The sequence below is a fragment of the Castor canadensis genome, chromosome 7, assembly GCF_047511655.1.
Source record: "Castor canadensis chromosome 7, mCasCan1.hap1v2, whole genome shotgun sequence".
NCBI lineage: Eukaryota > Metazoa > Chordata > Mammalia > Rodentia > Castoridae > Castor > Castor canadensis.
In genome coordinates this window covers 160,946,848-160,974,642 of record NC_133392.1, presented here as the reverse complement: position 1 = coordinate 160,974,642, position 27,795 = coordinate 160,946,848, and the positions used below count along the sequence as shown (strand labels likewise).

General features: G+C 55.6%; 1 protein-coding gene across 2 annotated transcripts in view; it reads left to right on the top strand.

Annotated features, from left to right (window-relative positions):
* The window catches only part of Tp73 (tumor protein p73), a 77,191-nt gene that overhangs the window by 31,092 nt on the left and 18,304 nt on the right, over positions 1 to 27,795 (top strand). For both annotated transcript variants that reach the window (XM_074081532.1, XM_074081533.1), the window contains exon 4: positions 20,900 to 21,142. In XM_074081532.1, coding sequence (XP_073937633.1) covers positions 20,900 to 21,142 — 243 coding nt within the window. The remainder of the gene's footprint in view (positions 1 to 20,899; positions 21,143 to 27,795) is intronic.

Below are 27,795 nucleotides of genomic sequence, written 5' to 3'. Positions count from 1 at the left end.
GTCATGAGCACACATCTCACGTCTCACCTGGGAGATAAGGTGAGGCAGCTGGAGTAATACAGCTCTTAGTTGGGATGCAGCTAGCCACGGAAAGCAGGCTAGAGAGGTGCCTCTTTGCAGGAGTGCTTCAGGGACAGGAGAGTCCCCTCCAGGCTGAGGGCATGCTCTGAGTCCTGCCCTGTGGAAGTGCCTGTCCAGAACGTGCTCCCGTCTGAGGAGAAGCTGAGCAGGGGGTAGCCTGCTAAGGCCTGAGCTCTCAGCCTTAGCTGAACTGGTGAGCTTATTTGTCTAGTAGCTTTGGTGTCCGATGGTTGAGGCCAGTGACTCATCTAAGAAGGCTCTGAGGGGGGTCACTCGCACTTGCACAGGGAGGAGGGCACTAATGCATACAGATCAGATATGATGTGATGTCACTCTCGAGCAGAACATCAGCACAGAGCAAAGCCCAAGCGCCAAACTGAAGTATTGAGCAACCAGCTTCAGAAGTATTGGGACATTTCAGAGCCACATGACAGGGCATGGTTTTAAAGTCCAGCAAGGAGTGGAGGAGAAGCAGCACTGCTAAGGTCTGAGGCCTGGGACACCCGGGCCTGTTTGGTGCAGAGTGGGGGTAAAGGAGCTCCTGAGTGCTTTCCCCACCCTGGAATCTTAGCATTGCCTTAGGCTCAAGGTTTTAATCCCATCCCTAGCTGACCACTCTGGATGAGAGGCACCACCCAGGCCTGGCCTCGGGCCAATGGACAGTTCTGGCATTTGAAGTGCCCAGGGTTCCTGGCAGCACTACTTCCTCAGTGCTCGGGAGCTCCACTTGTGAGTGCCCCAGCTGCCCCACAGAGGCTCGTTGTGGTCATCCTTCCCTGATGGGCGTCTGGTGGTCCCTTGTGCTGGGAAATCGTCCAGTGAAGGGGGAGTGACTTAGGGGCATGGTTCTTAGGCAGTTGGGACATCTGTCTTCCGTGGTGGTACGTTCCACACCTGTGGGACCTGGAGTGGACACATTGCTTCCCACTGGATGAAAGGTTCTAAGCAGGGTCTCTGCCATCTGCAGGCAGAAGCCAACCCTGGGGGCCTCATGACACCCTTCACCATTGCTGTAGGGCTGGCAGAGTCTGTAGAGTGGGTGGATTCAAGTCCCACACATCTCTGAACCTGCACATCCTTGTGAAGTTGGGGTGATGGGGAGGTAGAGGCCAGAGCAGAGAGGACTTCAGAGAGGACTGGGGAGGGCTGGCTTGTCAGCGTCTGGCCATCTCCTGCCACAGTAGCCCAGCTGAGGAAGCTGAATTAGGCGGTTAAAGAGAATGGGGTAAATGGGAGCAGCTGCACCTCTCTCCCCTGTGGGCCTTGGTGGAGCCCAGACTTCTTAGGGGAGACTGTGAACCCTATGTGGCCTCAGCACAAGGCAGGTTGGCAGAGTCCAGGAGGCTGGGGTGGGTGTGAATAGGAATGGGGCACTCTGTGAACATATTTCTTGGGTTCAGAACCCTCCCCAGCCTCCCAATCTGGGCAGCTCTTGGGATCCTTTAACCCTTCTGTGCCTCAGTGTCTCCAGCTATAAAAATGGGAAACTAAAAGTTTCTAAGTCCTCCAGGGTTGTGAGGACAACAGGTGATGTCTGACTCGCAGGGAGTGTGTGACATATATCAGATGTGATGGTGATGAAAGGGAGGAAGCCCTGTGTTTACAGAGCTGTTTCTTCAGAGGCCCCTTGGCTCCTGCATATGGTAGCCATCAGTTCTGGTTGTCCCTGCAGACCTTGCTAAAATATGCTCCTGTAGCAGACATGGTGGTGGTGCACACCTGTGATCCCAGCACTTCAGAGGCTGAGTGAGGCGGGAGGATAGAGACTTCCAGTCCAGCCTGGGCTACATAGTGAGACCCTGTCTGAAAGAAATGAATAAATGAAATAAAATAGAACACTGTCCTGTAAGAGGAGGGTTCAGGGAAGCCTCCTACTGCTGAGGAGGGTAGGCTGAGGAGCTCAGGCTAACGGCTGGGGATGGGAGGTGACCAAGACTGGCCCAGTCCTTGCTCTCCTGGGTCTCCATGGGTGCCCTGCAAGGGAGAAGACATAAGGACGCTGTCAGAGGCAGGGATCTCCCTGGTCTGGAGCCCCCAGGACACTCTCTGGGAGGAGTGTAGAAGGACAAAACCCTCCTTGTGAGTACCAGCTGTGTGCCAAGAGGTCCACGGGGGTGCAACCTTCAGAGGCAGGAATCTTAATTTTCACCCCTCGGCCTGGGCTTTGGGGGAACCCGTCCTCCCTGTGGGTCTCTGAGTCCCCAGAACTGAGAGCCTGAGCTCCCTCCAGCTCATAAGATGCAGGAAAGTATGCCAGGTGCAACAGAAAGGGCAGGAAGAGCAGGTGCCCAGCGCCATGGCCACAGGGGTCTCTGCCCTCCCTCACTTCCCCCTTCCCAGAACCTCCTTCTGGCCTTGAGACTCCGCCTGTCCCCTCCCCTATTGGTGCCCCTTCCCTTCCCGCCTCTTTTGGCACCTTTCTCTGGTGACAGCTGTTGTGGGCAGGTGGGCCATAGGGTGGGGCTGGGGCTGTAACAGACCAGGGCACAAAGTGCAGCAGTGATCTGACCCAGGGCTACAGGGGTTAACAGGAGGTAAACACCCTGAGATCCCTAGGGGCACCCCAGAGACCTTCCTGCTTTGGGGAGGGGGTGTATTTCCCCAGGCCCAGGAGAAGGATGAGCGTGGTCCTGTGTGCACACTCCTGGAGCCAACCCCAGGAAGGGGCAGATGGGCAGGGAAAGATGTCCCTTCCTTCCAGGGAGGGACTGCAGCAAAGCAAGTGCGGGCTTGAACTCGGGGATAGGGATGAGGCACCACAGCCTACCCACCCCCCCAGTGAACCATGACCAGCTCGTCCCTCCATGACTTCAGTGGCAAAGGGTCTTGAAAACACAGAACTGAACTCTAGCCACCCCAGCTGTCAGTTTCATTAAGCCTCCATGGCCTCTTCCCTGGTGCAGGGTGGAGAGACACAAAGCCACCTGCCTCGCAGGGAGGTACAGTGTGCTTGATCCAAAACTGACATGTCACACACAGGTACCTGTCCCTTCGGGCAAATGGCCCTGCATGTGTGAGTGCATGCGTGTGTACCTGTGTGCATGTATGTTGCGGGGGGCATGACGATGGGTGGGCGGTGGAAGATTTAATCACTTCCCTCCCAGCTGTGGAAGTGATCAATTGGGTGAAACCCCTCGTGAGTCAGACACAGAAGAGCAGGTGCCGAGGGCTCCTCAGGACCTTCTGGGAGCCACCTGAAGTAGGCACCTGGAGGAGGCAGCCAGGCCATGTTGGGAGGAAGCAGGTTCTGCTCTGGGGCAGAGGCCTGCGGAATTCAGTGCTGTAGAGTTGGCAATGTGCAGCTCAGTGTCACTGGAACCTCCAGCCTGGCCAGACCATGTGGGGGTGGGCAGGATCTCAGGCCAGGCTGCCCTTCGCTGCCCTTCTCTGCCCTGTGTTCAGGCAGAACTCTTGCTGAAGACATTCTTGCATCCTTCCCATCCCAAATTCTTCCATTTGCTCTCCATTTTGGGGTGTCAACATGGCAGGAAGATGGTCCCTCTGCCTACACAGGGCCTGACATGTCCCCTTCGACAGGTGAGGACACTGAGCTTTGAGGTGGAGAGGTTGGGGAATTTGCCCAATGTCACACAACGCCCTTTGGGGAGGGGATTTGAACCAGCACCCCTCCTGCTTCCTCAGTCTGAGGTCTAGGATTCTGGAAGCTGAAAGCACTCTCATGCCAGGGTTCTCTGCCACAGAAGCCTCACGGAAGGTCAGTCCCTCCCTGGGGTGGCCTGTCTCCCATTCCCCTCAGAAGAAGGCTGCTAGCTTTTACCAAAACTTCCTACTGGGCCTCACCACAGGCTCTCTATATAGGATGTTTGCCCAGAGACCTCCTTCCCCCAAAATTTGACTAGTAAATGAACCTTTATTTTTCTCAGTCCTCTCCTTATAAGCAATGCAGACCTGCCAGCCAGGAGCTCACGGCCCAGGCCACATGAAGTGATGGGGTCCAAGCAGGCCTGGGGCCCAGCATGCAGGCTGAACCTCTCTCTGCCCCCTCTGTGCAGGGGTCTCCAGCCTCAGACCCTGGGTACTGTTCACCCTGGTGCACTAGTGAGGCTGGGTGAGTCCTCTGGGCTCCTGGGGTGACTGCAGGCACAACTTCCCTCTGCCTGAGCCTGGCTGCTGCCAACTCTCTGGGGATGCTGAAGGTGGTTTAGAATTTGAGAAGAAAATGGTTTCCCCCACTCTTCTCTTGGCTCCTTGCAGATTGTCAAGTTCTTGCATGGGACTCAAGCTGCTTTGCTCTGGGGGTTTAGAAACGCAAAGTCCCAGTGTCCATTTGTACAGGACTTATTTGTGCCATGAACACACAGCCTATTTGCAGGGAGGGGGTCAGGTACCTCTGCCAAGGGTGACTTTGTGCCAAAGATGGTTAAAATAGAGAAGAAATCCACCCCTCCCTCAAGAAAGGGAGCTGCTGACTGTGGAGCCCCCAGGCTGTGTGAGGTCACTGTGGCTGTGATTGCAGGGCCCCAGTGGTCCCTTGGCTGCTCCTTGGTGCTCCTGGAGAATGGAAAGGGCACGAGCGTTTGTCAGGCAGGGCTCTGGGTTCTCTGACTGTACCCACCACTCCACACAAGGGTGCTGGTTCTTGTCCCCCAGCTCCCAAAGGGTCCAGAGATACAAGTCTCCCCATGTGCCTCTTCTCCGTTCAGTCCTTGGGGTGCTCCCTGTGGGCCCCCAGTTCCCTGGGCAGGAGGGAGATTCACTGTGCCTGGGTCACCTGGGTCTCTGAGGCTGACGGCACCATCTCTCTCCTTGGGGTGGCCCAGCCCTCGCCACATAGGTCTCAAGGGCCAGGGCCTACCCCTGATTCTCAGTGGGGGAGGCTGCTTGCTATGGCCCTGGGTGGTGGCTCAGAGGAGCAGGGTGAAGGGTAATCACAGAGCCGGCCAATGACCCTGAGCTCCCTCCCGCTCCCCCCGCGCAGCCTTCTTGGTGCGGTCCAACACATCACTGGGCAAGCTGAGACCTGCCCCAATGTTGATGAATAGTCATGAGGAATAAAGGGGTGGGCCGCGGTTTTTGTTGTTAGATGCAGTCAGTTGACAGAACTGAGGGAGATAGGAAAAGCGAAAATGCCAACAAATAGTCCACATGTACTGGAGCATCCTTGGCTCCTGCCTTCCTAGCCACGGAACCTCACCCTCTCCGTCCACCTCGCCAGGCAGCCACTACTCTGCTCCTTTCCTCCCCAGCCACTCAGACCCATGCCTCGTCCCACAGCACACCGGCTCCCCGGCGTGTGCAGACCCTCGAGCTCCTACCATGTTGTACGTCGGTGACCCCATGCGGCACCTCGCCACGGTAGGTGTGATGCGCCCTGTGCAGGGTCTCCTCAGAGACCTGGCTCCATCCTTCTCGGGGGGCTTTGGAAGTGATTTGCCGTGGTGACGGGCAATTCAGAGGGACATTCTCTTCCCGTTCGTCTTGCTTGGGTGTCTGCTGCCAATTGGGGTGACCAGAGGCAGGAAGGGAGGCGTTCAGGGGATTCTGGAGACACCTGTCCATTCTGGAGTAGCTCTGAGGACCAGCAGCCACTGGTTGGGCAGAGACCAGAAGGCTGGGCTTGAATCTGATCCCAGTTGGGTCAGCCACTGCCCCTGCCCTGTGAAATGGGAGTTTCTGGTGCTCCTCAGCTTTGAGGCCAGTGGCTCTGCCCAGGCTCAGGGTCCCTGGGCTGCTCTGCTCTGCCCACCCCAACTGCTAGGAGCTCAGTGTATCTGGAGGTCATCTTTGCTCCCAGGCTTGGGTGTGAAGCTGCCCCTCCCTGCTAAGAGCATCCTCACCTGGGAATTTGTTCATTTGACAGCAGCTGGGGAGTTTCAGCAGGTTTTTTCTGGTGGGCTCCGCTAGGTTTGGGTGTGAGTGCCGGATCAAGGATGTACAGCAGGCTGGCCCCAGGGCCTCCTGTGGCCTCTCTCAGATAGGGGCAGCTAGCCAGGCAGAGGGGCTGCATCCTGGGCTTGTCTTGAACCCCAGGGACCTGGGCTCATTTCCAGACTTGTCATGTCCCCTGGGTCAGGCAGGCACCAGGCTGCTAATTGAACAGGTGGAGAGTTGGACATAGCTGCTTCACAAAGGGCCACTTTGAGGGAAGCAGAAGAGTGGGGGCCGTTGGTACCTGTATCATGCAAGGGACCCAGCACTGGGTAAGGAACAGTGGGCAGTTGGACAGGGTCTGGGTTTCCATGAGTTCTTCAGACCCAGGACAGGAGCCATGAGTGCAGAATCCCAAAGGTGTAGGGACTAGAGGTCTTTGGAGAGCTGTGGCTCCAGGTAGTGTGGCCAGAGCATGTACACGTGTGTAACAGACGTGTGTTTTTGTGTGTGCACATGCCAGAGTGTGCACACAAGTGTGTTTGTGTGAGTGCGTATCTGAGCATGGATGTGTGTGCACACGCAGGTGAGGATGTGTGTAAGCATGTTTGTCGTGGAGGTGTGGGTGCATGTGTGTTGTAGCTGTGTGCACGTGTGTGCACAGGGTGGTGTGGGTGTATTGTGCAGAGGTGCTTGTGCAATATGGGTGTGTGTATGCACATGTGTTTAGCAACTGAAATAAGTGTATGTGTACGTTGAGGTGGGTATGTGTGTGCTTGTGTCTGTGGTGTGTGTCACCAGCAGAACTAAGAGAGGAGTGGCAGTGTGTGTGACCCAGCATGGTGCTGAGGGTGAGTGACCCGTCTACACAGCCTGATCCAAGCACTGGCTCCATGCACTTGGTTCTGGAAATGCCAGACCTCTGCATGTCCTGCCTCACCTTTGTACCTGAAACCCAGTGGGAAAGGATATCCCTCCCTTCTTTGCTGTCACTTGCTTGCTCATTGGTCCTTTTATCCACCAACATGTTACCAAAAGCCTGGGCTCACCCGAGGGGCAGCCTCATAACCTGTGTACTTGATCCACAGACAGCAAGGCCTCCTGGCCTCCAGGGCATCTGGCTGTCATGCTTGGAAGCCAAAGTGGAGCTGGGAGCCCCTTGCCTGGCCAGCTGAGAAGCCTGAGGACAGTGGGGACTCAGGTGCTACCATTTTCCTCTAATGGAGCGTGTATCATCCAGTGGGGAGGACTGAGACAGGGTTGAGTCCTGCTGCAGCAGGACTGGGGACAGGAGGGAGGTAGAGGCCTGCCCTTCTGGAGCCCCCCAGGACCTACTGGATCAGCCAGGGCCTCCCAGGTCATTGCTCTGCTTCCCTTTCGACCACAGACAGCTGTGGTTGCTCATTCATTCATTCATTCATCCCATCAGCAAGCATCCACTGAACATCTTAAGCATTGGGCTAACTGCCAAGGGCAGGTAGCAGCAGAGCCCATACCCTGCCAGGGCTCCACAGCCTCTTCCCCATGGGAGGAGCTGGGCTGAGTTGGGTTGTCCTAATCTCAGTTTCCCCATTTCTGTGTCAGAGAGAGTATTTGTGATCTTGTCCCTCTGGATAAAAGTATTGCACAGGAGGAAGCAGAATGCAACTCAAAGTGTGTTGCTAACCCCAAATGAACAAATAGGACTGGTGGGCATGGATGACTTTATCCCATCCACCTTTGTTGTCTCCATCTCTTGCCACAGGGGAGCCCCTGGGCAAACCTAGCCTTGGGAAGAAAGGTCTGAGCCCTGGCTGGATTTTCTGCTGAATGCACTCCTGTGTGGTTCAGGGTTCCAAGTGCGGGCTCTGTCTGTCTCTGGCACCTGCTAGCTGTGTCTTGGGAAGTAATGCCTCTTGCTGAGCCTCAGTTTCCGTCTCTGTAAACTAGATGACACTAACACTTATGCTACTCAGCCAGCAGTGCTGAGCTGGTGGTCTCAATGGTGGCCACTTGCCACCAGCTCTGACAGCCTTGGGCATCTGTCAGTGGAGGTGAAAAGGAGCTGGAACCCAAGAGCTGGACGTTTGCTCTTCCTCCTGCCGTCTCCTCTGCTCTCTTGCTGTTTCCCACCCTCCCTCCTCACTGAGAGGACTGGTTTTAGCCAAGGTATGCTACATCCCAAGTCCTTCTGCTGGACTTGGCTCGTTTAGTGCCTGTGTCAAGGGTGCCACTGGGAGGGGGCTTGTTCTTCTTATGTGGTGTGGGTGACAGCCCCGATCACAGTGCAGGAAGGAGCCAAGGGCCATTACTGGGGCCTTTTATATGAAACAAGTTGAGCATAGTAGCTGGTCTTGTCCCCTGACTCAAGGGACTTTCTGCTTCTTCCCTGATTTCCAGTTCCTAGCACAACAACCCTCCCCCCATGCTAGTCTTACCCCTCCCCGAGCTGCTGTTGTTCAGAGCTTCAGAGTCCCAAGAGACAGACAAAGGTGACATTTGGCACCCCTGGGTCTTCTGTGCCTTATGTGGAGTGGTACTGAGTGTCTCTGCTGCAGAGCTGTTGTGGCGAGTGGTCAGCCTAGCTGCTCCACCATCCCTCCAGCACAGCCCATGCCAGTAAACGGTGCGGTGTGAGCACCAGATGCCTTTGTGCTTGGGATGTGCTGTGTGCCAGGAGCAGTCTCCCTGGGCTCCTGAGAAAACAGCGTCCAGGATGGGTCCCAGGTGGGAAAAAGCCAATCAGCACAGCAGGAAGTAGTTACTAGGTGCCTACTGTGTACAAGGGTCTGGGTAGGGAGCAGAGGAACCAGCTGATCTAGGCTCCATAAAGATCCAGCGCAGTGCTAGGAACAGACCACAGGAGGGCAGGGTGGAGGCTGGGAACCGGGGCGGCCACTGGAATGGGCCAGGTGAGGGATACTGGCACCTAGTCCAGGTGGGGTGGGGAGGTGGAGAGCTGGCGATCCTGGGCAGGATTTTCCTGTGAAGGAAAAGGGAGTATACAGGTGACCTGAGGATTTTGGCCTGAGATGATAAATCCCCTGCAGGGGGTCGGCACTGAGAATTCCATTATGCTGTGTTGTGTTTGTGACATCCATTGGCCCTCACACAGGTGAGAGGGTGGCAAATAGGTAGTAGTGGGAGAAGTAGTGTAAGTTCCCAAAGCCTTGTTAGGTTGTGTGGGGCCCAGAGAAGCAATTGCCTGGGGGGACTCAAATAGTGGTGTGTATGGAGGTGGTGGGAGGTGGCCAGCTGTGGGACAGGCTTACAGGCACCTTCAGTGGAAGGGTAGGAGAGACTGGGCGAAAGGCTGAGGTTGTGTTTGGAGCCCATTGTGGTGACCGAGAAGGTCGCAGAGGTCACAATGGGAGGTGGGCATCTCCTGGGACCAGAATAACTGGAGCAGCCACTTGAACACTCAAGCCTGCTCTTAAATGTGGGCAGGTGGGCAGGAGGCTTGGGGATGACAGTCCTGGGTATAAGTGGAGGAGAGGAGGAAGCAGGAGTGAGCTGAACTCTGGGAGGAGGAGAAGTGAAGGAGAAGTCTGGGGGCCAGGAGAGGATGTCATGGAAACCTGGGACAAGGGGTCCTTAAGAGGACATGGTGAGAGGTGGGACACAGGGAGTCGACCACACAGGGGCAGCTGGGAACCCTGCTGAGAGGCAAGATTTAGAGAGGAGGACAGTGTTGGACTGAGGGCAATGCAGTCCAGAGCCTGGTCCAGGTTGAAGTCACACCATTTGCTGGGCACACGCCATAATCCAGGATGTTGGCCACGTCTGATTTCTGTTCCCTATTTGGCACTCGGCCACACAGCTCCGCACCTTCCACTTGGGAAACATCACCTCATTTCAGCTAGCAAGAGGTCCCCTCCTCCACCTGCTCAGGCCAAAACCCAGATGTTCTTGACCCCCAGCATCCCCCCTGGGAATTCTTTTTTGGCAGCCCTGGGGTTTAAATTCAGGACCTCACTCTTGCTAGGCAGGCACTCTTACTGCTTAAGCCACTCTGCCAGCCCCTCAACAAACTGTGCATGAGCCTCTGTATTTGCACAGGACCCAGCACTGCCCACCCACCACTCAGACTGGACTGGAACCACTGCCCTTGCTCCTTCTTCCAGCTGTTCTCAACTCTGAAGCCAGAGAGGCCCTTGGAATCCTGGGCGGTGCCTCTGTCCTCTACTCCAGAGGGCTCTGCCTCTCGACCACCTCTCTTGCTGTGTCCATCTCCCACCTCATTGCCCCTGACTCTTCCCCTGGCCACAGCCCTTTACCCTGCCAGCCCTACCCGGAGCCAAGTGTGGATTGCTTCCTGCAACTTGGTCTCCACTTCAGTCTTTGCCTTTCCCAGAGCTCTGCCCTGCCTGGACGCTGTCTCCTACCCCTTGCTGGCAGCATTTTCCTTACCTCCTTGAGCCCCTGGGCTCCTGCACCCATATACTGGCTTGCTGCCTTGTTCACTGCCATCCACCTAGAGGACAGGGGTTGTGGCTGTCACTGCTCCCTGCCCCTGGGAGGGCCCAGGAAATGCAAGTTGAAGACATGAACCACCTAACCTGGGAGGAGGCTGGCTCGGGACACAGGGGCTTTCTAATGGGGAAAGTTGTGAGTGAAAGTGGCACTCCTTGGAGACACCCAAGGAGGTAGGTGGCTGTGTCTTGGGCTCAGGGCCTCTGTCCTCGGCCCTAACGACCTTTTTGCCAGCTCATCCTGCCCTGCGTCCCCATCCATCATTAGCCCACATGTCACGTTCTTACTGTAGGTCATCACGGATGGCACTTTTGTGCCTGCCTCACCCTTGCTGTGCCCTGCATCATACCTGTCACGATCCAGTTTCTCAGTGCAGTCACTCAGGGACCTGGGAGACTCACCAACTGACCCCCAGTCTTCAACTGGTGCAGGCGGGGCTCCATGAGCATGTGCAGAAAGGACTAATGGCTGACGAGCAGGGCAGGGGGTGTGCATGGACACATGATTTCAAGTTCCAGGGTGAGGGGGCAGGGCACAGGCTTGGGGCAGTGCCCAGGAGCCCACCACCACTCTGGCTCTCAGGGCCCGTGTTCAGGTAGTTAAAGAGAGCCTCATGGGCCACGCCAAAGACCCATGTGGGGACAGAGGCCTCCAGGGGCCCTCTGTGATGTGCTGGGGTCCAGGCCATGTTTGGGTGGAGGCAGGGCAGGCACCAAGGTAGGTCCTGCAGACACATTCCTGGCAGCAGAGCAGGGCTTCTGGGGGGCAGCTTCCCGGGCGTGAGGTGTGGAAAGTTCCACATGGCCCTGGCATGGAGCTGGGCAAGGCCTTGCCTCGGCGGGTGAGAGGAGGGTGCTGCGCATACCTTCAGGGAGGCAGCCTTTCCCCGCCACGCACAAGTCACGTCTTGCTGGCATTTCCATCCGTTTAATCACAGGCTCGGGAAGTCTGTGGGAAACACCGGCGGGATGGAGGTCTCTCTGAACGAGCAGGATGGCTTGTCTCCTGCAGGGCCAGGCTAGTGTCAGTCACTAACCCCGGGGTGAGGCTGGGTCCAGGCTCAGACATGCCCACCAGAGAAATGCAGGGATCTGAAGACTTTCTTCCTCTTAAAAGAATCCACCACAGTCTGGCCTGGTGTTCTGGGAGCAGGGAGAGGCCAACTCTCCATCTTTTAGGTGCTGGGGTCAGAGCAGAGTGGGTGTGACACCCACCTCAGGGCACAGGGAGAGGGCCTCAGGGGAAGGGACAGGTTCCAGTAGACCCCTGAGACCAGACCCGTCCTCAAACATGTTGCTCTGCAAATATGGTCAGCGCTGCCCAGTCGCACACTGGTGGAGGATAAACAAACATATATCTCAGCTGCAATCCATCTCAGCTACCCCAGTCAGGGAGCCAAGTCAGTCAGAGGACGAGCAGGGCAAATGCCCACTGAGGAGTGGACTGTGTGGGGGCTGGCTGGGACCTTGTGCTGAGGAGGTGGTGTTGAAATCCGGGGAGGGAGCCAGCCCAGGAAAACCTGGAGGGACCAGCAGCCCCTCTCTCAACTCCAATTCCCATCTTAACTGTGCAGGAAGCCAGGGTGGACCTTGATCGTCCTGTTTTCCACAAAGATGTGGCTAAACAGCCAAGCTGCAGTGGAGCTGGGGCTCAGATTCAAATATCCTGATCCCTCGCCAAAGCTAGAGCCAAGACAGGTCCCCACCTGGAAAGCTTGCTAGCCAGAGGGAATGTGTTGCTTGCAGAGGCCGGAAAGGCAGATATGTGGACCTCCTTATCTGGTCTCAACTCCCAGTTACCTGCCAGGAAGGGCCAGCCAGGCCAAGCTTCCCAGGGGAGGCAATAAGGGGCTCTGAGCAGGACCTGGAGCGGTGCAGGAACTGCACAGGGGGTGCAGGATGGAGCTGTTAAGAGCGAAGAAGGGGCAGTGGGGGTGGGTGACTGTGCTATGAGTTGGGAGGCCAGGGCAGCTTGCAAGGGAAAACACAGAGGTGATGAGAAGGGAGCAGAGTGGGACCCTGCATGAGGCCAGTGTGGGCTGCATCTGGGGGGCTCAGTGAGATTTGCAGGAAGGAGGGAGGGAGGGAAAAAGGAGAGGAGGAGAAAGGAAAGAATGAAGGAAGGGAAAAGGGAGGAAGGAAGGGAAGAGGGAAGGAAAGAATAAAGGGAGGAAGAGGAAATGAAAGCCTGGACAGGTCTTATCACCTACTGAGGTCATCCGTGAATTTTTATGATGTCTGGGATTCACTGTTGTCGTTGTGTGACCAGGTGCCTGTCAGAGGGCAGTGCTGAGCTCAGCATGGCAAAGCTGATATGGCCTACTTTCCAAACAAAAATCCCTGAGTTCAGGGTGTGAGACAGTGGACACACCAGCCAGCCAGGTGGGCGAGAGTGCTCCGCTGGAGGCTTTATTTTTTTGTGGGACAGGGGCTTGAACTCAGAGTTTCACACTTGCAAATCAGGTGCTCTACCACTTGAGCTGCACCTTCAGTCCATTTTGCTCCCTGTATCCTGCTGAGGAAAGAGCTTCTGAGTGTGTGTTTGAGGTGCAAAGGGTGGGAGGCATCCTGGGGACTTGCTTGTCCACTAGGGATGGTCCTGTCCTCTTTGGGTCTGGTGTGGATCACGGAAAGAGTGGCACTCTCCTCAACCCCTGCTCCCCTCTCAGGCTGGCCTCCAACTGCGATCCTCCTGATTTCAACCTCTCAAGTAGTTAGGTTTCCAGGCATGAGCCACCAGAGCCCAAGGGCTGGAAGCTTTGAATTAAGGAGTGCCATCCAGTTATAGTCGGCTTTAGCTCCTTCTGTCCATGGAGACCTAGTGCTTCTGCAGGGAGCCCATTTGGGACGGGGTGGGCAGACGGGAGGGGAGGAAGCCTGGTCAGCAGCAGAGGACCCTCTGAGGTCCCATGTTACACTTTGCTCGTAGTTCTCTGTATATTGACTCACACGAGCCTCATAGAAACCCTTCACAGCCATTGATGAGGCAGAGCTGTCAGTGAAGACACCAGGGTCCTTTGTCAGTAGGTGGAGGAGACAGGACAGGACCCCACATGGGTGCACGTTATCCAGAGCAGTGGGAGAGGAAGCCCCACAACACTGGGACAGCTGGAGAGTGCTGGGGTGCTTCCTGCAGCGGGTGAGCCTTGGAGGTTGAGCTAGAGATGAGTGGGGCAGTGGAGTCAGCTATGGACAATGACCAGAGGCAGATTTCTCTGTTACCATTTTTATTAGAAAAATAATCCCCATTGTGGAGAATACTGTGTGTTATACAGAGACACATGTCTGTCCTTTGTCACCTGAGCACACATGTAGCCTGTCTTTACTCGCTCCGTCATCCATCTTAGCATCCTGGACTCTGATAAAGGTGGCCATGGATGCTGGCAAGCAAGGAGGAAGCAGGTTATAAGAGGGTACGTCACAACCTTGAAAAAGTAATTCATTTTCCATCTACATCTAAAAACAAATCATTTGAGATGGTTTGCAAAATTGAAACAGTTGACATATGAAATGTGAATCTATAAAATAAAACCACAGAATCCAAGTTCACGTGAGAGGGTTGGAGCCCTCAGGCAGGAAGGCAAGGCCAGTGTGTCTATAGCTGAGCTTGCTGCCTTCAGGACAGGTGATTCCCAGGGAGGCAGGAAGGGAGGGAGAGGGGGCGGAACCCATCACCTTGCTTGCAGCACCTGGGCTTAGGGCTGTGGCCAGTAGGGACATCAGTCACACATTGTGTCCTCTTCCAGCAGAGAGGCCTGAAGGGCAGGGGCTAGAAGAGCCTGTCGCAGTTTCAGGGTCTGCTTGGGAGTTTCAAGGTCTGTGTCATTTAAGAGTTCTAACCATCTGTTCCATAGCAGGCGCCAGCAATGCCAGGATGCATAGGAAATGGGAGACCCCAGCCCCTGCCCAGTGAGCCACTGCCCAGGGGTAAGGGGTCTGCTCCCCTGTGGAGTCCTGTGCCCATGCATGGCAGCTGTCTTCTGACCAGGTGGGTCCTGGTCCCAGCCTTGGTTAAGTGGTGTGGTGGCCAGCCTTGGTTCCTTCCTTGCTGGACTTTTGCACCAGTGATGTTGGTGCTACATTGTGAGGGGGGCTCCCCGAATGCTAGTTTCCTGGTGGCTGGGTCGGTCCTCCTGATGAACAGCCGTGGGTTCCAGCATTTCTGGACCCCTTGACTTCACAACCATACATAGCACATGTTGATTTCATTCACTTTGCAAGTGATGCGGAGCCCTGTTTGGCTCTGCTGGCCCCTGGGAGGTCTCTCCTGACTCTCCTCTGTGCCTGCCTCCCAGGGTACTGCCAATATGGGCATCGTCTAGATCCAGCCTGGATCTAGACAGCAGGTCCTGTATATGACAAGTGGGCCACTTCCAGCTCATCTTGTGGGGACCCCTCCCACCACTGCCACCAACTTAGCCAACAGAGGGCACTGAGGGATTAGATGGGAGTTCAGCCAGAAAAACCAGGCTGCAGGTCAGGCTGAGCTCCTGTTTCCCCTCACTCCTCTCTCTGCTCCTGGGCAGCCAGACCAGGGTCAGATGGGACTTTGCTGCCCTCCTAGAGGGACGTAGGGATCTGGGGACCAGTTCCATGTAGCCTGTGCCCCTTGTCTGTCCTCTGTGGGACATGGTCCCACAGAGCTGAAACCTGAGGCTGGCCGAGGAGAGTGGTCTTCAGTCCAGTGCACCTGGGAACCCCCAGCAGATCTATGACGACATGAGAGAGGCCCCTGAGACTGGAGTCTAGGGAATTTGCAGGAATGCTCTTTGGAGGGTCGGGCTCATAGGGTCCCCCCAGATTGCCTGTGCCCTGAGGACAGGTCTGCTGCTTGGCCCACCCTAAGTCCTGCTGAGGAGAGAGCTTCTGAGTGTGTGTTTGAGGTGCAAAGGGTGGGAGGCATCCTGGGGACTTCCTGGTCTACCAGGGATGGTCCTGTCCTCTCTGGACTTGGTCTGCTGTAAGACACAAATCAGGGCGGGATGGCACTGTCCCCAAGCCCTAGTTCCCCCACAGAGCTCTTGACCCCACCCCAGGTGTTGGGGTCTCCACAGGGCCTGGTGCATCAGTGGCCTGCAGGGAAGGCCACCGCTGGCTCCCTGACTCCCCTGTTCCTCCCGGCCTCCTTGGGTCGCGCCCAGGAGCCCTGTGTGCACATGTAGGCACATGTGTGCTGCCGCTGGCTGGGCATGTCCTAATCAGCCCACTAGCTTGAGAGTTCTCATTGAAAGCAAAACAAACCAAAAAAGTCCTGGTTTTGCCCAGGTCCCTCACTGCTGCCAAGAGGGTCTTGCCTTAGCTTCCAGGGGCCTCTTGTTCTAGGGAACCCCTGGGACTAGTTGCATGGGCCTAGTTAAGCCTCCCCTGCCTGGCTTCCATGTTTCCGCAGCTTGACTGGAGGTGGAGTGGGGCCCCAGGCTAAGCCCCATAACTTGGGCAGGGGGACATGGAGAGAGTTTTCTTGGGGGAGGTGGACCACGCAAATCATCCTAATCACAAGGGTCCCTGCCGTCTTCTGGTGGCATGACAGGTACTGTGTCCACACAAGGAGCATGTGGGAGGTGTCCCGGGGGTTGCAGGGACAGTGTCCATCAGACATGGGAACTGGTCTAGCCCAGTTCCTCTGAGAGGAGGGGTCTTCAGAGGCCCCTGATCAGGAAATGTCATGGAGTCTGCTAATCATGGAAGGCCAGAGGAAGAGGGACTGAGCTAGATGCTGGGCAGTCGGCTGAGGGAGCCCGACTGGGGCTCCAGCCAGCACGAAGCTGAGAGGGTGAGAGGGCTTCAGGTTCGCTGCTTGTGCCAACCACGGACATTTCTCCACCTCTCCTAGAACTCCCGCTCTGGCCGGCCTGCTGGGTGGAAAGGCTTCGGGTTCCCTTCTATAAGGCTGCTCCCTGGAGATGCTATCAGTACTCCTGTTGATTTGATGACTAAGTCCTTGGCACTGTCCTCTGATCATTAAAGAATGTGGACAAGTTAAAATACGAACCCCGCTGTCATGGGCCTGACCCTGCTTCTCCTGAGCAAGGGAGGCTGGGCTCCTGGCCCAGGCCTGGGACATCTGTTGTCAGGACGGAGGCTTGGGAGACCCTGCCTTCAACTGCTGTCTTGACCTGGGAGCCCTTTGCTGGGCAGACTTTGAGCCCAGGACTGGGCTATCTTTGCTCTGGGAGCTCACATGAACACAGAAGGAAGGAAGTCCACAGCCCTTGCCCATCCAGGATCTCAAGCACCACAGAGAAGACCTTCACCAAGGGCCAGGGCTCCTCCCCCAAAAAAGAGGAGACCCAGGGTGAGAGTGCCCAGCTCATGTCCTATCCTCATTCCTGGACAGTTGTGCCAGGGAGAGCAGTCCTGCCATCCATCACGTTGGTACCTGCAGCCACCATGAAGTTTAGAACATTTGTATCACCTTTGTAATTCATTCACCCATTCATCTGCTAGTTGGTTCAGTCAGCAAACTTCTTAAACAACTACCTTGCAATGAGAATATAGAGGATCCACTCCAAGGCCATACAGTAGAGATGCATACTTGTGTTTTGGGTTCTTCTGTGTCCATGGGTTCTGCATTCTCAGATTTTACTAACCACTGATTGAAAATATTTGGAAAAATATTGTATCTGTACTTTTTTTCTTTATTACCTAGACAATGTAGTAACACTAGGTAAGTAGCACTTACATCGCGTTAAGTATTACAGTCACTAGGTGGCTGTATGGTCCATAATCCCAGCACTCAGGAGGTGGAGAGAGCCTAAGGACAGCCTGGTGTACATAGACAGACTGTATCTGAAAAAAAAGTATTATAAATTATCTAAAAAATGATTTATAGTGTATGGGAGTAGTTTGTAAGGTCTGTGCAAAACCACGCCAGTTTATATGAGACTTTTGGTATCCGTGAGTGTCCTAGACCCATCTCCATGGACACTGAAGGACCACTGTGGAATGAGAGCCACATTCCAACAGTGAAGAGGACTGGGGATGGGACTTAGTGGGACAGCACTACCATAGCGTGTGCGAGGCCCTCGGTTCTATCCCTTGTACTGCAAAACAAAACAAAACAAAGCAAAAAGGTGAAAAGGAACTAGTAGATGTCATTTAATAATTTATTTATCCCAAACTAGGATTGTCTCAATGTATAAATATGGAATTGTGAATAGGTGTTTGACCTTCTTTCCTTGGATTCAGACTATACACCTCCATTCACGCTGGCACATTTCACCTGCCCTGTGCTCCTGTACGTCCAATGTGGCTAGTGGCTGCCATTGGACAGACCCTCCGGACAGCATGGGACCTTGTGGGCTCATAATCCAGTAGTAACATGAGTAACACCTTCTAGAGAAGAGCATTAAGGTGTGAGAGATCCGAGTTTGGAGGTGCTCCCGCTAGTGTAGCCAGGCCCGGCCCCTCAGAGCTGTGGCCTCTGAGCTGGGGAGGTGTGACCGGACCAGGGTGAAGCTTCTTCATAAGTTAGAGGAGGCTGGGTCTGAAGGTCAAGAGCCCATGGAGGCCTCCTGGGCCATGGCGAGGAGTCTGGGAGCTTGGAATTCTGGGTCTTGGGCAGGACCCATGCTTGGCCAATCAGAGCTCAGCCCATCCGCTGTGTCACCCAACCTCCCGCATGGGCAGCAGAAGTGGGACTGTGTCTTCCCTGCAGGAGGGAGCTCCAGCATCTTGGGGGCATGAGTGAGGGGGTGGGGGGCGGCATCTCCCCAGACCAGCCCTCTCACAGGGAGGGAGACTCATTCTCACATCCCTGTGGCCTCCTCACAACAGACTAGGAGCTAGATCAGGTCCTTCCCTGTGGATTTTTGTTGTTGTTATTATTTTGTTGTGTTTTGAGACAGGTTCTTTCTATATAGCCCAGGCTGGTCTCAAACTCATGATCCTTTCTGCCTCAGCCTCCCAAGTGCTGGGATTATAGACGTGCTCCACCACACCCAACTTCTCCCTGTGTTTTAAAACAGCTTTAGTAAGGTATAATTCACACACCAGTCAGTTCATACATTTAAAGTTCTTTCGTCTACGAACAGATACATGCAACCATTAGAACATTTTTATCCCCCAGAAAGAAACCCTGTCCCCTTTAGGTGTCCCTCCTCCAATTACCCTACTCCAGCCCCAGCAATCACTGATCTGCCTTCTGTCTCTCTGGCTTTGCCTGTGGTGGACATTCCTGTAAAGGAACCACACAGTGTGTGGCCTTGTGTCTGGTTCTCTCAGTAAGCACAGTGTTCCAAGTTCAGCCACGTTGTAGCCTATGTCAGGGCTTCATTCCTTCTTGTAGCCAAGGATATTCCAGCTTGTCCACTCACCTGTTATGGACACAGGAGTGCTGTGGGGGCCCTGTGGCACAGGTTGTGAGAACCTGTCCAGAAACTGGGCAGGGAGACCTCAGCAAGGCTGGCCAGGTGGGCAGAGCCTGTTCTTCAGAGACCTGGCCCCAATGATGGATCGTTCCCACTTGTCTGGCCTGAGGCCTGCTGTGTGCTTCCATATGGTGGAAGCTCTGTCCAAATCCAGTCAAGCCCAGAGTAGCTGTCCCCAGAAGAGGGATGGATTGGACTTGGTGTAGCCCGAGGTCTGTTCTGGGGAGGAGCAGTGGCTATCCCACAGCTGGAGCCTCTGAGGAATGTCCTGTCTGGCCACAGAGGCCCAGAATTAACACTAGTGGCAATAGTGTTAGCAAGAGCAGAGCCTGTCACCTGTCCCCCCGCCCCTCCATTGTCCCCTGGGCAGCCATCAGTAGAGAACTCTTCCTCTGGCCTGCCTGTGTCTATTCCTGCTGAATGCACAGCCAGCCCTACATTCTGAAGTCTGTACCCACCCTGGGATCGGGAGGGGCACTTGCATGCACACAGGTGGACCAGCAGGGGCACTGGCAGCACAGGGTCATTAAGTCAGAGGACTGAGGTGCAGCGAGAGCCTAGGACAGGGTCCCCATGGCCCTGGGCCCAGCTGAGAGGCCTGTGGGCTCTAGGGTTCCAGGTCCTCTCTGAAGAGGGTAGAGGGTAGAGGGGACCCCCACTGTGACCTTACTTCACCATCTCCACATTCCTGGCTTCTTGGGTTTCACCACTTGTCACTGGTGGGCTGCTGTCACTTCCCCTCCTAGGCTCTGGACCTGCGGATGGATCTGCAGGAAGTTTCCCAGCACAAAGAAAGAGAAGTTATGCACCTATGATTATAGACCCACACTGGCCAGCCTCCTAGTATTATCCTTTAAACCCTCCTGCTTGAAGCCTTGGGGTTTGGATTGGCAGCCTCCAGGAGAGATCTGCTCTGCCCTCAGCCCATGACACTCAGGACTGGCTGGTGGGCTGCGGCCTCCCTGAAGCTCCTGGTGCGGGCTGATCTTTCCTAGGGTCCTGGGGACCCAGGGAGGATGACTAGGGATGCACTTTCTGGGCTCAAGCTCCTCATGTGTGTGGTCCCAGGGAGGGGCTGGGCTGCCAGGGGGAGCAAGAGAACTGGCCAGCAAGGGTCTGGGTAGGGCAGGGAGAGGAAGGGCCATTCTGATGGAGTGGGAGCTTGAGCCTCTGGGAGCTGATGTGCAGCACCTGCCTCTGTCCTAAAATTTAGAGGGCTGGACCTAAAGGGCCACACCGGCCCCTCGGGACCTCTTGCACCCTGTGCACCAGAGCAAGTGGCTGCAATCTCAAGCCCCAAGGCCTGGCTCACAGAGGAAAGGAAGGAAGGAAGGGAATGGAGGGAAAGAAGGAAGGAAGGAAGGAAAGAAGGAGGGAATGGAGGGAAAGAAGGAAGGAAGGAAGGGAATGGAGGAGGGAAGGAAAGAAATGGAGAGGAAAGGAAGGAAGGGAGGAAAGAAGGAAGGAAGGAAGGAAAGAAGGAAAGAAGGAAGAAAGGAAGGAAAGAAGAAAGAAAGGAAGGGAATGGAGGAGGGAAGGAAGGAAGGAAATGGAGGAGGAAAGGAAGGAAGGAAGGGAGGAAAGAAAGAAGGAAGGAAGGAAAGAAGGAGGGAATGGAGGGAAGGAAGGAAGGAAAGAAGGAAGAAAGGAAGGAAGGAAAGAAGGAAGAAAGGAAGGGAATGGAGGAGGGAAGGAGGGAAGGAAATGGAGGAGGAAAGGAAGGAAGGAAGGAAAGAAGGAAGAAACGAAGGAAGGAAGGAAATTGTGACTTTGAACTGTAATTGGGGGCAAAGATGTAAGCACATCCAAGACAGAGGCCCCTGGTGTGTCATCAAGGACTGGGAGCTGTCCTGGGCAGCTTCCCTCCAGGTGTGCAAAGCCCCGATTCCACCTTGCTGGCGGCTGGGTGGATCCCCAGAAACCCTGGCACCCAAGGAGGCAGACAGAGAGGGGCGGGCAAGGTGAGTGTGTTAGTTTATCCCAACACAAGTAGTGGCCTGTTGGAGTGGGGTGGGGGCCTGAGGAAATATTTGGGATGACTTGGAGCCGGCTGGCCCTTTAAGGCTCCCGTAACAAGACACCTCCTGGATGGGACAGGAGCTGGGGCTGGGGTTTCCACCCTCAGCCCATGGTGTGTTTCTCCGCTCCCTCCTCCCCCTTCCCTGCCAGGCCCAGTTCAATTTGCTCAGCAGCACCATGGAACAGATGAGCAGCCGTGCGGCCCCAGCCAGCCCCTACACCCCAGAGCACGCCACCAGCGTGCCCACTCACTCGCCCTACGCACAGCCCAGCTCCACATTCGACACCATGTCGCCGGCACCTGTCATCCCCTCCAATACCGACTACCCCGGCCCCCACCACTTCGAGGTCACCTTCCAGCAGTCAAGCACGGCCAAGTCGGCCACCTGGACGGTAAGTGCCCCTGCTCTGAGCTGGCTTCTGCAGGGCTGCAGCTGGGGATAGGGTGGCAGCGTCGGTGGCACTTGGGATGGCTGAGCACATTCAGTGTCCACACGGGAGGAGCGCTGGGCAGGAGGCGGGTCTCAGGGCTGGGCAGTCTGGGTGTGCCCACCCCTCTGATGTGTGGCCAGAGCCAGCCAGACTACTGCAGGGCCCCACGGGGGTTGGATGTGTTGCTGCCAGCAAGGCAGAGGCAGACCCTTCCCGCCAAGACTGGCCAGCTTCCCTGTGCTCAGGTGGGGGCGCTGGCTTGAAATTTGTCCTGAGCAGAGGTGTGGGGCTCTGTGAGTCATCTGAGGCCAGCCGGGGTCAGCGGACCCTGCCTCCTCCAGACAGTGTGGCCACCTGCCGGTTGTGGATTTGGGCTGGGTGTCGTCTCCAAGCACTGGTATGGGACAGGGAAGCAAGTGGTGCAACCACAGTGCTGAAGACTCAGGTCCTCACTCCTGTGTCCTTGAGAACAGTCTGGAATTTGCCAATGTTGATAACATCCCACCTGCACACTCACTGTGGGCTGCTTGCCATGCTAAGTGCTTGGAGTTCAGTTAACTCTTGAAACCACTTAAGGACCCACAGGTTGATTTTATTGTGGTTCCCATTTTACAGCCAGGGAGGCTGAGACTTGCTCAGAGCTATGCCGAGCATAAGGGGGGCACCCAGGTGGGAACCCAGTGACCGCGGTCAGTGTTCCTAACCACTGAGCCCCCAGCCCAGGATTGTGGGGCACATGGGACATTGGATTGGAAGAGCAGCCCCCAGGGCTCTCTGGATCTCTGTGTCCAGCTGAGGAGAGGTGAGGAGGGAGAGAGAGAGAGAGAGCCCTGCAGGACCTTAGGAGGTACACATCACAGGGACCCACAGAGGTCCAGTCCACGAGCAGCATTCCCTCTCCCTCAAGCCTCCACCTCCTCCAGCAAATAGCTGGGGCCGTCCTCTAGCCACCTCCCTCCCCCTCTACATGGGACCCTGGAGTGGAGACATTCTGTAGTGCAAAGCAGGGTAGCCGTGTTCCCACCCCAGGCTCTCCTGCTTTAAAACCAGGGCTCCACAGCTGTTTTCACTGCTCTGCTGGCAATATATGCGGTTTTCCCACGCTCTTGGTAGGGGGGATAGGGGGCGGAGGGCAGAGTGGAGCCTGAGGTAGCCGGTCAGCCTCTGCAGATGGCCAGAGACTGCTGGTCTGGGTCTGGGTTCCAAACCATAGCTCCTACAGCTGTTTCTGGCTGCTGCTGTCATGGGCTCCAGCTGCTGGCTCATCACTACACAAAGGCCGCACCCTACTCCCAGGTCTCTAATGGTGGTGGTGTGGGGGGAGTGGCTAAATGACTGTGGTGCGTCTTCATCCAGGACTCCCCACCCCAGCCCTTGGCTTACAGTGGTCTCCAACCTTGTGCCCTGTTCTCCCTACCTGTAAATGATTGCTCCATGCTGCCTGCAGGACAGTGATGAGGGCTGAAGGAGATCACACCTGTACAGTGGACAGGATGGAGCTTAGCAGCATGGAGCCTGAAGCTCCAGTCTTTACTCCTGGGCCAGGAAGGCGTCCTGGGGGATCCTGGTTCTCCTGAAGGAGGCTGTTCCACAGGAGCTGCACCTGCCCAAGGCCTCTCCCTTCCCTACTGTCTGCAGTGGGAGGAGCCAGACCCTCCCTCCACCCCAGCTTTGAGGTCCAGTTGGGTGACTTGGGGCAGTCAGGAAGTCTTGGAGGCACCTGCATTCCTCTGGTGACAGTAGACTCACTCCCATTCCTCTTTCATGCCAGGCTGCATTGGTTCCCTAAGTCCTTCATCCCTCCCTGTGGGTGAAGGAGTGTCTCAGTGCCACCTGTGCACATTCTGCCGTCAGGGGCTGAGCTGCTGGTGGGTGTAGAGAAAGGTCCCCTGGAAGCCAGGTGAGCAGCTCTTGAAGCTCTGTCTCCCTTACTCCTGTTGTTAGGGGGTATAGTGGGGTCTTGGCTGTGCCTAGCAGGCTTGGAGCACCCTGGATGATCTGAGCTGTCATAGAGAAGGACAGTAACCTACCCCCCATTCCACTGGGTCCTCTGCCACTCCCTGCCAGGTATGTGACATCAGGACTGTGCACGGTTTGGTCCCAACAACCCACCTAAGTGGCCCCATGGGGTGGTCAGCTCAGGACTGAGGCAGCCAGACTGGCCAACCACACCAGTGGGCAGGGAAAGCTGGGGCCTCCGAGCTAAACCCTGCCTGGTGTCCAAGCAGCAGAGCTGAACCAGGTGGGAGGACCCTGTGGCTGGTGCCTATCCCCCCCCGCCCCCAGTCATACAGAGGCAGAGGTGGGACCAACATTGATAATGAGATTTTTGCACCTCAACTCTCTGGGAGCAGACCCCCAAGGGCTTTTCTCCTTGCCCAGGGAGGGGCAGGCAGCAGCTGCTCTCCACTGTAGGGGTCCAACTGTGTGGACGCTGCCCAGACTTGCCGCTCAGGCCTCTGCACTGTGCTATGCTTGGCTCCCACCACACTACTGACTGGTAACTGATAGATAATTCATATTTTTCTCAAGTACAAGTCCACATTGACTGCTGCCTTCGTTCCTCTCCTAGATCAGCCAAAACACCCTCACCAGCTCCCAAGTGAGCACAGCTGTTAATGGGGTCTTTGGCCTCTACACTGCTGAGGCCCCCTTGTATGTCCCCCCACCAGCACTAGGGGTCCACCTACCCTGACCAGCTTCCCTTACTCCTCAGATCTATTTGTGTACCAGGAGATCAGCTCAAGGGCTGTGTGTCTGGGCACACACATGCACACATGTGTGCAGAACACAGACCCCCACATGCATGGGCATACAGGTGCACATGTTCATGCTGTGCACATGTACACATCCAAGCAACAGCCATGCAAGCACATGCACACACACATCCATGAGCACATGCATACATGTGTGAGTATACACGCAGGTCTCCCTGGTTGCTACCCAGGGTTCTGACAGCCACAAAGCAGATGGATCTACCTAAGGGGGGCTTTGTGTTTGGCTACTAAATTATAAATCAGGGTCCAGTGACAGGTGAGTGGGATGCTGCAGGTGGGATGGGGTGGAGCAGAGCTGCCCGCCATATCCCCTATCCAAAATCTGCCTGTAAGTGAACTGCTGCTCCTCCTGTCAGTGTCCTCTGCTGTCAAGGGGACTGGTGACCTGTTCATGGCACCCGGACAGCACCCCACAAATATTCACTGTTTGTGGGTCTTCTTGGCCCATGCTTGCCCCACTCCATGATGCACTTTGGGTTTGGGGAGAGAAGGTCACAGTTGTGAGCAAGGGCCTGGTGCCCAGGGGGCAGTGATGCTCGGTGGATGGGTGGGGCTGAGTCAAGGATAAGGACACAAGTTCCTTTTAGTTTTATGACCTCCCTGGGACATTGTGGGGTCAGGGTAGAGGCAGTGCTCTCTGTCTGGCCCCTGGACGCTAGTAGCCATGCCTATTCTACCCCTCAATCCCAATGGTTGGCAGTATGTGGACAGCTGGTCCCAGAAGACTGTCTGAGTGAAGGAAGAATGGGAGCAGTGTTCTATTAATGATGCCTGAACGCTGTCCAGCCCCAGCTCAGCCTCTTCCTGACCAGCTCCGCCTTACCGGCTCCGAAGGTGGCTGTCCTTGGTGTTTGGGAGTTTTAGAGATGGGGGTCTGTGGTTAGGCAAGAAGGCCTGTTTGGTTGGTAGCTCAGGCCCAGGCCCAGAATCTGTGAGCACCTCAGAGTAAGCCTTGTGCACAGCCAACAGCTAGAGAGGCAGCTATCGGGAGGCCAATGGTGAGAGCGTGCACAGGTGGGAGCACTCCAGATAGACAGATGGCCTGAGTAACCCCTAGCTGCCTTCAGACTCGGTGCACGTTTGTGTCCTGCACAAAGGTGGGGAGGCAGTACAAGGCTCAGCAAGGGATTCCTGGGGAGAACAAGGCTGAGTCAACTAATGGATTCAGAGCAAACTTTCCAGCCCCTCGGAGGTTTGCAAGCAGGAGAATAGAGGAGGTGTCCCAACACGATTGTGGTATCAATTGCGTTATCCTAAAAGTTTATGGAATGCATAAATGGAATTAATACCTTTTACTGGCACCAGGAGCAATTATGTGTATTTGAAGCCGAGGGGAGAGTTCTAACAATGTTTATTGTGGCGATGAAATGTGGGTTATTAGGGGAAACAAGAGCACTTAGGGGGAAATTACAGCAATTGCTCGTATTGTGCACAGCTCTGCAGAGGGAGATGAACTCCCAGCAGTCTGGCTCTGACTGGGGTCAGGATCCCCGTGCTCCTGGCCTGAGTTGGATCCTCTCTTCTCTCTTCATCCTCCCAGCAGCCTGAGAAAGTTTGGCCCCTGCAGGGCACCGAACTTGGCTGGAGACACTAAGGGAGTCCCTGGTCCTAGCTGCAGGCTGGATGCTGCAGGTTGGTCCCTGTAGCTAAAGGTGCTCCCCAGCTGGGTGGCTGCACCTCACACCATCAGGGCTCTAACTATAGCTTGCCCTTGGGGACAGGATTACAACCATGAGTTTGGGACTGTGAAGGAGTCGGTTCCAATTTACATGTTAGGAAGAATTATCCATTTTCAAAAATGTGTTTGCAAGGGCTGGCAGTGTGGCTCAAGTGGTAGATGACCTGCCTAGCAAGTACAGGGCCCTGAGTTCAAACCCCAGTACTGCCAAAGACATAGCTGCAAAACAGAGATAACTGTGTGGATCTGGAGTCTGGCTCGTAGTTGACTCTTTGCAGTGTTCTTTCTATGCATGCTAGCTGGTGGGACACTGGAAATGTCCCTTTCATGACTGCTCCATAGGCTCTTGGAGGGCAGCTGAAAGCAAGATGTAAGCATGTAAGAGAAGGGTCCCCATTTCCAAGGTTCTGTGAATACAGGCTGCTTTCACAGTGACTTTGCAGTGCCCCGGGCCCCAAGGCCTGTGGTAGGCAGATCCACCTCCCCCATTTCACAGACTAGCAAGAGGTAGAGATGGGACCCCAACACCAGCAGCCTGACCCCTCCCTGGCATGTCCCCAAGAGCAGCGCTCTCCCACTGCCTCACCCACAGCTCCCAGCTCCGTGGAGATAGGTCTGGAACCGAAGGGTCCCTATGACCAACAGTAAGGAGGCATGGACACTCAGAGATCCACCTGCTTGCCTCTGGGGGACAAAGTGTTGGGGTAGGGGAGTTCAGACTGTACCTTGGCCCACAGCAAGCTTCTGTTACTGTCTGTGGTGGTAGAGAGACTGACTGTCTGCCTTCGAAGCAGTTTTTATTGACAAAGGGAAATTCCCACTAATGCTTTAAAATTTGGTTGCTTCAGGGCAGATGAGCCTTCATGGTGAAGGGTCAGGCAGGTGGGGCCTATGGATGATGGCCCTTCCTCTCCTCTCTTGATGCTATCCCGTGATATGTTCTTCCTGCTGCCTGCCCACTGCACCCCACTTCCACTAACTCAATTTTCAGGTTGAAGAGAGGCCTGCAGGGGAGGGCCCAGCATGGGCTTTTTCTGGAGCTGGTGCTGAACCTAGGACAGGGCCCTGGGTCACCTGGGCCTTGGTCTAGGCAGGGCTCAGGCAAGTTGAGGACCACAGATGAGCAGTGAGCTGGAGTTTGCTTCCCCATGTCTCCCCCATCACCCCAGGCCAGAGTTCAGTGATGGGGAAATCCCTTTGGGATTTCTCAGATCTCCCTTGGAAGTCAAGGCACATGGATGGGGGGCCCCAGAACCACTGGCCACACCCTGGAGGCCCAGCCCGTGCTTACATGAAGAAGTCTTAGCCACATCCAGGAATTCTGGAGTGGAATTGGAGGAGTGGTGGTGTTGGAGGTGGTTCTAGGATGTCAGAGCTCAAAGGGCCTCATACCAGTACTGCTGGGCAGTGTGAGGCTGAGACGGGGTTATGGCAGGGCTGTGGAAGCTGTGGGCGGTGCAGTGCATTTGAGGAGAGAAAAGTTACCAGCTTGGGAGGGAAGGCAAAAGTCAGGCCCTAGGCCCAAAGCCCACGATCATCCCAGAGCAGCTACACTGCAGACTGGACCCCTCCCCCAGCAGCTACCCACAGCCCTGCCTCATCTGCTTGCCAAGGTCCTCTTGTGTAGGGTGGTACAGTGGGAGTCTCCTGGGCCTTGGGGAGGATGAGGCAGGGCAAGGCCCATGCTGAGGTCAGGCTTGCGCTAGGATCTGACTACGAGCAGCATTACACTCTGTGGGACCCAAGACTTGGACCCCAAGGCTCCCTTGTCCCAGTAGCCCCTGATACTTACAAAGTATAGTGAGATGTAGCTTCCAGCCAAGTATTGCCCTAAAAGCTAAAAAATGACCCTGAAGCTCCAGCTTGCTCCCAGCCCTCCTGGTACCCACTAACCTCTGGCCACCACCAGCCCCTGGGCTGTCTCAGGAAGCTTCAGGACCATGAGGGAAGGAGCTGCCTCATCAATGCCCACCCATACCAGGCCAAGGTCAATGTCCAGAGGGTCATAGCCAGAGAGGGTCACAGACAGATCACAGACTGTCCTGTGATCCCAGGGCACCCTTCCAATCCTTCTGGCTGACAGCTCAAAGTGCTACAGTTGATTCTGTCTTGTGGTGGCCACAGGTCAAGGTGGAGGTGGGGGCAGTGAGGACTTTACC